This window comes from Vigna umbellata, chromosome 5, assembly GCF_029865625.1.
Source record: "Vigna umbellata cultivar VRB3 chromosome 5, Vumbellata_1.0, whole genome shotgun sequence".
NCBI classification, from domain to species: domain Eukaryota; kingdom Viridiplantae; phylum Streptophyta; class Magnoliopsida; order Fabales; family Fabaceae; genus Vigna; species Vigna umbellata.
The window spans coordinates 69,383,155-69,396,489 of NC_142169.1; the positions used below are offsets into that span (position 1 = coordinate 69,383,155).

The following is a 13,335-nucleotide window of genomic DNA, read 5'->3' on the forward strand; positions in this document are numbered from 1 at the left end:
ACTGTATATTGAAACGAAGTTTACTCCTTTGGTGTGCGTGTTAAAATAATTTTCTAGATAGGAAAATCCACAACACAAGTTGATATTTGTGCCATCATACACTTGAAAAAAGTGCCACCATTGAATTTTCAGCAGTCACATATTTTCTGGTTTGTCATTTTGGAAAAATTCCATGACTTGTGATGGTATGGAAGGAATGTCACCAACGAAGTGGGTGGTGCTGTAATTTTAAAGAGGTTGATGAAGATATAATGTTTATAGTGACATGGAATAAGAAAATCTCCATGATATTCATGACAGTGAGATTGACCAGATGATGATGAAACACGAGGTAAATTGCTCCCAACAAGCTAATGAGGTCTAGACAAGCAACTGATGAAGGACTAAGAAACCTAATAGCTGCAAGAGACCTACGCCCCAAGCTGAAGTTTAAAATGTTTGATAGTTGCCTAAGTAACCTTTTCTGTGGCCAAACAAGTTGGATTTGCATTTGCATTTGATGTTACAGAAAATCATCTGTGCTAAGTACAAACACGAGTTTCATCCAAATCGACTGTATCCGCAAGTTACCTTCGTCTGAGAATATAAGTTACATGAGAGCCTTAGTGATGATGTTTACTTCTTTTCTCCTCCCTTTTCTTTTTCTTATGCTTAGATTTGTCCTTGGACTTGCGCCTCTTAGAATGCTCCTTGTCCGAGCTCCTAGAGTGAGACTTTTTACTCTTTTTCCGCTTTTCTTCATGAAGTTCCTCCTCATCAGAAGTATCATATGATCTCAATGACAAGGGCTTCTCCGGACCAAAAATAACACGGCGATGCCTTACATTTGGACTATTACCAGGCTCCCCATCTGAATCAGGAGGAAGGTAAGGTCCAGTCTCATCCATCCTCGGACCAACAGCACCTCTGCCTCGTTTGGTCCTAATAAAAAAATGGAGTCTCTTTAGTTCCAAAAAAAATCAGAGATATTATACTAGAGTAAGCACACATATAAAACAACAAAAGGCATAAGATAGATCTAATACCTTGAGTGCAGAAACTCTTCAAGCTCTTCATCCTTTAAACCTTCCACACCATGTTCATGTTCTCTTTCACTCGGGCATGAAGTATAGACACTAGAGCTTTTATCCACTACAGCATGTCTTCCTGGGCTTCTTGATGAGTTATCATCCTTATGATTTCTGTCACTGCTGTTTTTATCATTTTTATCACACTCGTATTCTCTATGACTTGAACGTGAGGCAGAGGTTCTAGTGCTGTTATCAATACCAGAATGTCTTCCTGTGCCTCTTGATAAGTTATCATCCCTATGACTTCTGTCTTTACTTCTTTTATCAATTGATTTTTCTTTAATCCGTTTATCAAGCTCCAGTTCTTTTTGCCGCAATCGCCACATCTCATTCACTTCCACGGCTCTATTTGCTGGTAGAGAACAACAAAAGAAATTCAATATGATTAATAATAAACTAACAGCTCAGCATATAGACATCATCTTAGATGAAAAACATTCAGAAACAGAGGAGAAGGATGGTGATTTGTCAGCCACAAATAATAAAAAGAAATGAAAGTAATTTCAGTATTCAACTTGGGTAAAGTAGTCATGACTCATGAGACCCAATGTCATGCTAGTCAAAACTTGAGGCATACCCTTTGATCAAGGTTATCAATGATAGAAGGCAGAAGGGCATAATTCTGCCATATAAACATTGAGGTTTTCAATGTAGCCGGGAACCACCATTGAAGACCTCTTTTTACAGATTGCTTATGGTAGAAGGGTCAAAAAATGCTATGGCAATGCTGTAATAGTTATTTAACAACTTTGTCCAAAATTCAATTCAATTCACCAAAAATTGTCAGCCAAAAGAAAACTGCACTATCATTCGATCATCAGTGAGTTTGACCATTGAAATAAATATTATGGTACTCTGCCTATTTCGATAAAGCAAGAACATGTCATTAAATCTTTGTCTTAAAGAACTATACTAAATAAAAAATCAAAATTAAATCTTACACACAATATGGATGGATAAAGTGTAACCAAGAATATGGATAGATGAGTTATGATATACAAATTCTGTAAATGATTTTTTCTCGTTTAATTTTTCATGTACCTTTTAACACGTAGCAAAGGAACAATATTGGGTATTATTTGCATTCTTTTATATTTTTCTTATCTGTTCATGCAAAGAAAAAGGAGAGTATATGGAGTCAGCCAATGATAACAACAACTTCTATATAATTTGCACGGTTCTCTTTTACACTTTATGTTAATGGTTTTGATTATCCCCAAGTCAAATTATTATAATGTATTAGTAGGTATGATAATGAGGCAGCTAAAGATGACATCTACCTCTCCACCATTACCTTGTCACTTTTTTTTTTACTTTTCTTATTTCTCTCAGACAATTTCTTTTTAATTCACATATTCTAAAAAAAAAAACCTATACCACGTTCACTATCTTAAAAGTGTTCTCCATTTTCTTCTTTCTCCAATTGCATTTCCCAGTTCCAAAATGCTAAGCAGTACTATTTCCTGCCAAAAATTATCTTTACTACTCAGTGACCAAACTCTAGTAGATTCCATGTCTCCACATAATCATCCTCCGGCCTCTCAAGTTTACGAAAATCTCTCTTTTTTTTTTTTAAGTTAACAAATTACAGAATATTTATTAGAAATAAAATATTTCCTCCCTTCCCTTTCCTTCCAGAAAATCAACTTCCAAACATACCTACCCCAATCTCTCTAACAAATCTGCATGTCCAATTCCCATATAAGCCATGAGCATTCTTCTTTAATGTTGGTGCCATGGACAACATGGCAGAATTTTAACAACCGCCATAGGCAGTTTGTTGCTAATGGCACCATAGGCCACAATGGTGTGCTCATATGTAGGACTTTTAGTCTTCCGCCATTTATAACTCAGAGTCACCACTAGAAACAGTAAATCGTTTCCCTCCTTCTACTTCCTAACCACCCTCCCCCCCAAAATTAAAGTTTAATAAGAATTGTTTTAAACTCAGCATCCACACAAAAAATCAATTGAAAGACAGGCTATTGATACAATCATCAAACAGTGAAACAGTAATATAAATATCATTTCCTAATTCCAACTTTTCCCAGAAGCACAGCCATACAACACAAGCCAATATAGGGCAGTAGTAATGAAGCTCTGTCTAAATATACGACTAAAAATAACCTTGCTGAACTCCACGTACAGTAGCAGTGAGGAATCGCGAATTTGGCCGACTCCGTACGTCAGGCTTTCGAAGATAAGCAAGAACACCTTCCCTTTCAGACTGCCGCCGTAATTCTGCCGCTTCCTTCATAAGGATAGCAGCTAATCTATTTTCAGTCTCCAAATCCATTGGAGTCTCTGACCATATTATCCAAAAACAAAATAGAAAAACAAAAGAAATGAGACTTTAATTGAATAAACAACCTTAAAAAAAGAATTAAACAACTCCAGAATGTTGTGCTGCTTTGTGTCGGCAAGGGGAAAGAACCAAAATATGCAGTAAAAAGCCAAAAACAAAACTATGATTTCACATATCACAGACATTGCTAAGTTCCCAACGCCCTCTCGATGCAAAAATTAATTAAATAACCTAAAATCATGTGGTCACAACAACAACCGCCATTAGGTCTTTTTTGTTCAATTGTACTTGATAAGTGAAAAACCCTGCAAAAAATATTTATGAATTTCAAATTGAATCCCAAATTCCCAATCCCAGAGAAAGCTTATGGCATGGAAAGTATCGATCAAGCCTTAAATCCCTAAAACGCACAAAACATGTAGATGATGGGATTTCAGTCACAGTTAAGGAGATGATGACGGTAATGATGGATGCAGCAGAAAGTACCGATTTTTAACTGAAAGAGGGTTGAAGTGCAAGGTGACCAATTGAAAGGTTGGCGGTAGCAAAAGCAGACTCCGTCACCGAAGTTTCTTTTCGATCAGTGACGGTGGTGCTGGAATCGGGATCGCTGCTTGGGGTGGACGATGTGGGAGAGAGAGAGGCGATGGAATTTGTGTTGACGTAGGTGCCAAGAGCAACCAGATTTTGTTCTATTTCTTGAGTTGAGCTGGGGTTAAATATATGCTTTTCTTATCTAATTAGCATTTAACTTATACACTGTACAAAATAAATAGTTATTTTTACGAGATTAAAATTTAAATAATAAATATTTATGTGTATACATTATACTATAATCAAATAAAATAAACAGACATATCTATATCCAAAACTTAAATCCCATAAGAAAAAAATAAAATGTGATATTAAAATATCTTTAACCATTCAACATTTTTAAAAATTATTATAATTTAATTTAAGGATAAAAATTAAAAAAAATTTCTATTTTTTAAATTATTTGTAAGAAAATGAAGATAAGAATGTAATACTCCCAAATTTCCTATTTACTATAAACTTACAAAATGTTTTTGGTCATTTTTTCACTTCTGAAAAATAGCACTTTCCTAAATATAAAAACATAAAATTAATTAAAACTCAAAGTTATTCAATTAATAATATGCTTAGTCTAATAGAATGTTTATAATTTAATATTCAGATAATATTATATTGAAAATTTTAAGTGAGTCAAAACTTCACTTAACGTAAAAATAAATAAATTAATGACTCATAGATCTCTTAAAATTTTAAATTATAAATAATGTAAAATGGTGAGTTTAACTTATAAATAATCAATATGATTTATAGTTGGACCAAATTCATAGAAAATTTCTTTCTACACTTCCATAATTTCAAGACGTACTTCTGTATTAAATTATATATTTTAAATTATAAATAAAAAAATAAATTTTAAATTAAAAACCTTCCACAATATAAAATTTATATTCTAAATTGCAAAAATCCAAAAAAAATAAAAACTTCTAAGCCACTGTCACGCCTCATTTATCACATCGCATTTTAAATTTTTATTGATACGAAATATATTATTGGTGTCTTTATATAAAAGTACAAATCATTTTGACCTCTTTTCCACGGAAGATTGATCTTGGAAATTTGGTATAGTCCTAAAGTAGACACGATACATTCGAAAATTGTATTCATAAAAAACATGTATATTGCAAACAGACAAAACCAGTGTTCTAATATATGGAGCCTTCACCAGAATTCTCCTCTAGGCTCACTTATTTATCCCTTTTGGTTGGTGTAATCACAGTTACATAGAATGCGGGCACAGCTTATATGTTTTTGCATGTCTTTTCTTCCAATATCTGTCTTCAAACATGCAAATTGGAAGGAGGTGTTCTGTAATATGCTGGCACAGTCACAGGGAAGAACATTTGTCTAATTCCTTCAGCCCTGATAATGGGAAAAATGATAGCAGAGGCACCCTGAAAATCTCAACAACAAAACTGATTCAAAATCATAACTTGAGTAACTCTTCTGCAAGAATTGGTCATCATTTGGAACATGATAATGTCGCAGCGAAGAATATGGCTTATATGTGTGAAAGATTGTGCATGTTTAACTGTCAAGAAATGCAAAAAGTACTCACGGAAATAATTCTAGCTCCAATCCACATGCGTTTTGGAGAAGGAAATGGTATGAGTAAGCGACCAACACCGTATATAGCCACAGCAAAGAAATGAAGAACCAAGCTTAATGGACGAGGATTTAGACCTGAGAGTAGAGATATTGGTCCATCTGAGAAAACACCTCCAAGGCTTAAATAATCAAAACAAGCCTGGCGCATTTCCTTACTAGCTGGGTCAGGGGATGCACAAAACACCTTGTATAATGCCCCAGCTAAAGTGTTTATTGTAGATGCCATTGGCTGCAAACACAATCATGAAACACCTATCACATTTTCTCAAACCAATACTGGTATTTCATCGACCAAAAAGTTTATTATTCACTATGAAAGAAAAGAAGCTTAGTCATTTAGGAGAATTTCTGATTTGCTGATGTGAAAATGTATATACTTTGAGTAATGTATATTAACCTTGCGTAGTGTGTAGAATGATTCAAGATATTTGCAAAGAGCATTAGCATCATGAAGATCATGGAGGGGTCTAAGAAGGTTCCTCAGCAAAACAATATCAGACAAAGCCACAGTCATTCCCCCTCCAGTTAAAGGGTGACGCATGTTGAAGGCATCTCCCATGAGAAGGGCACCAGGTGTGGAATATGGAGATGAAGGCATGGTTCTGTTTGGCATACTTTTTATGTTTCCTTTGTCAACTGCTGCTATAAAAGAAGCATGCAACTCTGGGGGAACCTGAATGTTAAGATATGCCAAATATTCTATTAAAAGATATTAGACAATCAAATATTGTGTTAGTTATAATTTAGATATTATTATAATTTGTGTAAATTTGTGCACATGTCATTCCTTTAATAGATGAAGAATTATAGAATCCTTGAATGTATATATATGGTACTCTACTCTTTGAAATAATACATCAGAATTATTCTTTAAACCTTTTATTATGGTATCAAGAGCCAAACACTGATATCCTCTACAATATAGGAATCAGTGCTTTTTTTCATTGAATATTTCTGATGGCTTCTTCCAATGACAATCAATCGAGAAACATCATTCTAGAACTTCCGCTGCTTCCAAGGGTTATATTTTTACTGCTGCCGGATTTGTGACCAAGTCAGGTATATGTAACTCTGCCCTTAATCTTTCTGTTGTTACTAAGGGTAGTTGGATAATTGATTCGGGTGCTACTGATCATATGACTTGTGATCCTCATATATTTACTAATTTTTCCTCTATTTGTTCTAAAACTGTTATTATTAATGTCAATGGGGTCTCATCTCCTATTGAAGGTATAGGTACTATATCCCTCTCACCCTCCTTATCGATTCCTGATGTTTTATTTGTTCCTGCATTAAACTGTAATCTTATCTTCATCAGCAAGTTAACCAAATCACATTCTTGTGTTGCCTTGTTTTACCCAACCCATTGTCTTTTTCAGAACATTCATTCCAAGGAGAAGATTGCTAGTGGTCGAGAGAGTGAAGGACTGTATTATCTTGAAAATGTCTCAATCAAACCATAAAAAAGGATTGGCTTGTCTTGTGAACGATCACATACAAGATAAAAACAAAAAAGAAATTTGGTTGTGGCATAGACGGTTGGGACATCCCTCTTTTGGTTATTTAAAAAAATTATTTCCATCACTATTTCATAAATGCAATATTTCTGATTTTTTTTTTAAACTTGTGTTTTGGCAAAAAATCATCGTGTTGTGTTTCCTTTAAGCAATAACAAAACTAATTTTCCTTTTTCATTAATTCACACATATGTTTGGCAGATGTTTGGGACCCTGTCCCGCAATCTACACATAATGAAAAAAAATGGTTTATCATGTTGATGATTGTACTCGGGTAACCTGGGTATATTTGCTTAAATATAAAAATGATGTATGTGATGTGGTTCGTTCCTTCTATCATTTGATTGTTACACAATTTAACACATCTATTAAGGTCATTCGATCAGACAATGGAGGCGAATATTTTAAGACTGAATTAATAGAATTCATGAACTCTAAAGGCATCTTGCATCAAACTACATGTCCTTATTCACCATAACAAAATGGAATGGTTGAGAGGAAAAATAGACATATATTAGAGGTGACAAGATCACTTTTGATAGATGGTAATGTCCCATCTCATTTATGGGGTGAGGCTGTGAGCTCTGCAGTTTATTTAATTAATCGAACCCCTTCTAGTGTGCTTAACTTTCGAAGGCCTTTTGATGTGTTGTCTGATCATTGCATCCTTCCTCCCATAGTTTATTTACCACCTCATATTTTTGGATGTGTTATATATGTTCACTTACACCCACATCAACGTACAAAGCTTGAAGAACGAGCGATCAAATGTGTTTTTGTTGGGTATGGATCAACTCAAAAAGGTTATTGTGCTTACCATCCACCATCAAGGAAATTTTATATTTCTATGGATGTGACATTTAATGAGCATGAATTTTTTTATGTTGAATCTCCACTTCAGGGAGGCAATGAAAGTGAAGTGCATAATCATGATGTTGGTATGTTTGATTGTGAAGATAAATTATTGTGTGAGGATCATTCTGCAGGAAGTGAGCCAATCCTAAATATGGACCCTTCAGGTACACTGATGCAGATTGGGCAGGTTCAAAAGATGATAGAAGATCTATCTCTGGATACTTTACTTTTGTAGGAGGGAATCTTGTAACTTGGAGGAGTAAAAAACAACCTGTAGTAGCAAGATCTAGTGTTGAAGCAGAATTCAGAGGCATGGCACTAGGTGTATGTGAACTTTTGTGGATTAAAAATGTGCTATCAGATTTGGGCTTTAAACAAAATGAAGCTATGAGTTTGTACTGTGACAATACTTCGGCTATAGCAATTGCTCACAATCCTGTGCAACATGATAGAACAAAGCATGTGGAGATTGATAGACATTTCATCAAAGAGAAGCTTGAAGCTGGAATAATTTCATTTCCTTTTGTAAGATCAGAATTGCAGTTGACTGATGTTTTCACCAAAGGAGTGTCAAGAAGATTGTTTAATGAGTCTCTATTCAAGTTGGGAATGTGTGATATCCATACACCAACTTGAGTGGAATATTAAGATATGCCAAATATTCTATTAAAGGATATTAGGCAATCAAATATTGTGTTAGTTATAATCTAGATATTATTATAATTTGTGCAAATTTGTGTACATGTCATTCCTTTAATAGATGAAGAATTATAAAATCTTTGAATATATATATATATATATGGTACTCTACTCGTTGAAATAATACATCAGAATTATTCTTTAAACTTTCATTACTGAAACCACAAATTTGTTTCATTACTGAAACCACAAATTTGTGTTAGTTAAAGAATATGTCCGTTGATAGTTTGTAATGTTATGTCAAGCCAAAGACTAGGATGTTTGTTTGTACCTGTGGAGCTACAACTGTTTTCAAATAACGAGCCATGTCCCCGTTACCAAGGGAAGGTAATTTTTTGTCAGCAGGCACATCAACCAGACACCGAATCTCAGTGCTACTTATGGGATAAAACAAAATGGGAGAAGGATCACCCAAGATAACGTGCCCGTGGTTTTCATATGGAAGATTGCAGTTTTCTAGGACCAGACCAACAAAATGAGATGGTACATCAACCTGCATAAATAAATAAACCCATTTCACTACAAGGTATGTTAAGTAGAAAACACACTATTAAATTATTCTTAACCATCACTAGTGATGCACACCTATGTTTTGAATATAAGATACAATGTGTGTCTTAACACAGTTATCTTAAAGCTAACAAGATAGATACAATGTGTATTGAGAGCAAAAACGTTATTAAAAGTGTTTAATCAAGTTCTTCAAATGAAGATTGATCATTGATAAAACTAATGAATACTTTGGATTGCTGATATGATAAAGAAAGAGAAAAACTTAGTATGTTTACCTTTGGGTTGCAAAGAGAACGTCTCAAGTTGGAAAAACAACCATCACATACTATAGTGAGTGGAGCCTTGGCTGTGAGCTCTTGTCCATTTCTGGTTTTGTAGTTTACCCCTCTGATGATTCCATTTTCTTCTAGCAGAGATGTGACAGTCCCTTGTTCTAATTTTACACTGCACAGATTTGGAACAATTAGAGCATGCAAAGGAAGGAAATGACTCAATAAAAATAAAATCCATTTCAGAAACATTTTTTCAAAACATGGTAAACTTTTGTACTACTTTGGAAGAGTTGAAGCCTTCTCTCGCATTCTCTGTATGAAACGGCCATTGTGAAAGCTTCTTCCGGAAACATCAGAGTCAAACTTTTCCAGGGGATAAGAAAGTTTGGTATTTTTCCCATCCTTGTAAAGAGCATAGCCAAAGACTTGCTGAGCATCAATCTCACCCACACAATCTGCAGCAACTCAACATTCATCACTTAATGAGAGTCTTGAATTTGACCAACAGAGGAAAATGAAGTTCTTTACACCTAAAAGTGATTGATTACAACAATTTTCATACAATTTTCCATCCATCTATACTTTGGTACAAACATGGTGCTTGCTTACCTTGGAGATCCAACTCAATTAGCTTGAGATAACCTCCAGGTTGTAGCAATTCTCCCACAATCCTGTCTGGTTCAGTCAAGTCCCTTTCAATAACATGCACTCGCCTTCCTTCCTGAAACAACAACCATATATCAACATCTTTCATCCTCTTACAACAGTAACTATATAATTGAAGAAATTTTAGGCCATTCAAAAAAAGGACCCAGAACATTCACAACTATAAATATGAATCTGACTACATATGTACTTTGTGGTCTGGTTCTAAGAACATTCAGAGGAATACAAAACATTGGACTTTCAATTCTTTTAACTTTTTACGTTTTTTTTTTTTTTCTGGTTGTAGGAAAAACATTCAAGAAAAATAAAAGTGTGAGATATTAACTTAGAAGAAATATTTACGAAGTCTGTATAAACTAAACTTGTAGAATATTCCTCTTTCTTTCTTCCAACCTCTTGAACCTCTCTTGAACCTTTCTGGCTTTCAATCATTTTATTATTTTACCTCAAAATATATATATATATATATATATATATATATATATAAATAATGACACTGTAACAATTGATAATATTTTAACACGTATATGCGCGCGTACGTGTGAAAAACATATTTGCAGAAGATATTACGCAAATGAAAAGAAAAGGTTTCCACTTTGTTCTACCTTGGCAAGTGTGTAAGCAAGGGCTGAACCAGCAACCCCAGCACCGACAATGACGATGTCGGAGGTTGGTGAAATTTGTTCATGTTGGTTTCCATTTTCTGCTGTTGTTGTTATCATACTGCTACCATTATTTTCTGCATGTACTAAACCTTTGGCCTCCTTCTTTGATGCAGAGTTGAACAGAACAAACAGAAGAACCATAGTAGAAGCTGTAATTCCCCCCAAAATAAATGCAAAATCCATCTCCATTGGATCAGTGGAACTAGGCCTGAAAAGCAAGGAAAAAACAAATACAAAGGATAATGATGAAAGAAAGAGTTGAAGTGTGGATTTTATACTGAGGTTTGACACGTTGTCAGTGTCACTTAAATGCAAAATAAACTACTTTCTCTCTAGTTGTCATGGGGACAATCCCTACTTCCTCTCTTCATCCTATTTTATATATCATTTTCTTAAATAATGTGATACAGTGAATTTATTTCAACAAAACTTGTGATTTTTTTTATATGAAACTCTTCCTTTTCTTTCATTTTTTTTATTTTGCAAGATTATTTCATTCTGTTTAATTGGGCAATTCTAATGTATATTAGACAAATTTTTTCTAAATAAGATTTTGAGTTTAATTTTGTGCATGGAAAAATATAAATCTAAAGAACTTCATAGGTTGATAATAACATAATCATAAAAGAGTTAAATTACTAATAAACATGATTATAAAAGGATTTTTTCGTAATTCTAATTAAGTTAAAATTAACAATGAACAATTCTTCAAAGGTGTTGTTCCTTTTTTAAAAAGGATCAGGGATAGTTTTTAATATATTATTAGTAGAAAATAATTGTAACATATTTTTTAAATACATTTTATATCAACAAATATTGTTTGTATATTAATAATAATAATAATATTGTTATTAATTATAAGAAAAAAAGAATAAAAATATAATGATTTACGCTAGGGACCTAATCCAACCAATTGGTAATTGAATAAACAATTAAAATATTTAAAACTAACTTATAGTTACTCAAAAACATTTTTCATAAATAAAAATTATCATTTATATAAATATATCATATAAGAATACTCATTTTCATAATTTTATTTTCATTAAATTAGTCTAACCATTTTAAATTTTAAATAACAATTTTAACTATCAACAAAATATTTAATTTTCACTTAATTTTATTTTTTTAAAGTTCACTTTAATCAATACCTGTATATCTATACATACCTATATATAAAAATAATATCTTATACACAATTTTTATTCTTATTTTACACTTTATAGCATAATTGGTAACTGATATTTTTTTTAAAATATATAATTATTAACTTATTTTTTTAAAATAACCATTATGTTAAATATTTTTATACAATTGTCTCAAGGTTTATCTTTTTATTTTATTTTTTATTTTCTATTTAATAGTTTTTACTGTTAATATTCAAACACTTTTTATTATTTTTTTTATTATTTTTTATATATTAATTTATATATTATGAGCATATAATATTATAAAAGAAACGGATTAATAGACAAGACAAAGGTGTATTTATGTTAGTTAGTATCATGATAATAACTGCTGACACGCTAATTTTTTTTATAAGCTTAATTAATATATATATATATATATATATATATATATATATTAATAAATGATGATGGGGGAGACGGTTAGCCTTGAACATGGTGGTTGGTATTAGATAGATCATTAATCTATTCACAACTACTATCCTATAAAAGATCTTCCTTAGTCAATCCTATTAAATGAGATACTACTTACTTATTGTCAAACAGAATTGTAAAAAAAACACACTTAATAATTAGTGATATGCATAGGTGTCTTGTCTAAAGTTTTAAAAAAAAAATATTTGTCATGAATTGAACTCTTAATTTCAAGTAAATAATCAAGGATCATGATAGTTTGATGATATCAAAATTTTATACGATCATTTAAATATTCTAAAAATTATTATTTTATCATAAAATTTTGTTTACATTTTATTAGTTAAATTTTTTTATTGTTGAGAAAGATTAAGTAAGATGAATTTGGCAGTGAATAGCATATTCTAATCCAAGAATTTGAATATGAACGAGATGTAGTTTTGCAGAATTAGTTTGATATCCCATTTGAAACCGATTCCGCATTGTTCATTATGCAACCGAGTCGGTTTCATTATGCAACTGATTTTAGTGACCTTTAAAATCATGGTTAAAAAATATTTTAAATTAATTTAAAAATTATTTTATATTAATTTTAACATTTAGAATAATTTTGTAATTTTATTTTAATTTTTTAATTTTTTATCTATAGTCAAATTATTAAAAAAATTTAATAAGTTTTACTTTTAGATCTATTCACCCTTTATCTTCAATTTTTTTAAACGAAACAGCACAATATTTATCTTGAAATTTATGTTCTCCAAATCTATAAATAAGAAGATGAGACATATTATAACTTTTCAAAAACTTAAATATAATTAAATTAAATATAATGTAAAATATTTTATGAATTTAATTATATTAAATAAAAAATATAAATATATTTTTATTTATTGTTTTACATAGATATTCATAAAAAAAAGTTAAATGGTTATTTCATGTGAATGTTTATTATCATATAATAGTGTGTAATTAG

General features: G+C 31.9%; 2 protein-coding genes across 3 annotated transcripts; both read right to left on the reverse strand.

Moving 5' to 3' along the window:
• Nucleotides 1–241: 241 nt before the first annotated feature.
• LOC124831099 (G patch domain protein) lies at nucleotides 242–4,073 on the reverse strand. 2 transcript variants are annotated; one of them, XM_047304993.2, is made up of 4 exons: nucleotides 3,873–4,073; nucleotides 3,198–3,374; nucleotides 1,026–1,422; nucleotides 242–921 (listed from the first exon to the last, which is right to left on the reverse strand). In XM_047304993.2, exons 2-4 carry the CDS (start codon nucleotides 3,364–3,366, stop codon nucleotides 603–605), a joined length of 885 nt encoding a protein of 294 aa, XP_047160949.1. In that variant the 5' UTR covers nucleotides 3,367–3,374; nucleotides 3,873–4,073; the 3' UTR covers nucleotides 242–602. The 2 variants fall into 2 exon arrangements, with proteins under 2 accessions (XP_047160949.1, XP_047160948.1); XM_047304992.2 differs by having other exon boundaries at nucleotides 3,862–4,073.
• Nucleotides 4,074–4,913: 840 nt separating this feature from the next.
• LOC124831100 (squalene monooxygenase SE2-like) lies at nucleotides 4,914–11,011 on the reverse strand. Its single transcript, XM_047304995.2, has 8 exons — nucleotides 10,702–11,011; nucleotides 10,040–10,151; nucleotides 9,711–9,885; nucleotides 9,434–9,602; nucleotides 8,917–9,138; nucleotides 5,972–6,247; nucleotides 5,525–5,803; nucleotides 4,914–5,360 (listed from the first exon to the last, which is right to left on the reverse strand). The coding sequence occupies exons 1-8, from the start codon at nucleotides 10,948–10,950 to the stop codon at nucleotides 5,247–5,249; spliced, it is 1,596 nt and encodes a 531-aa protein (XP_047160951.2). The 5' UTR covers nucleotides 10,951–11,011; the 3' UTR covers nucleotides 4,914–5,246.
• Nucleotides 11,012–13,335: the final 2,324 nt, after the last annotated feature.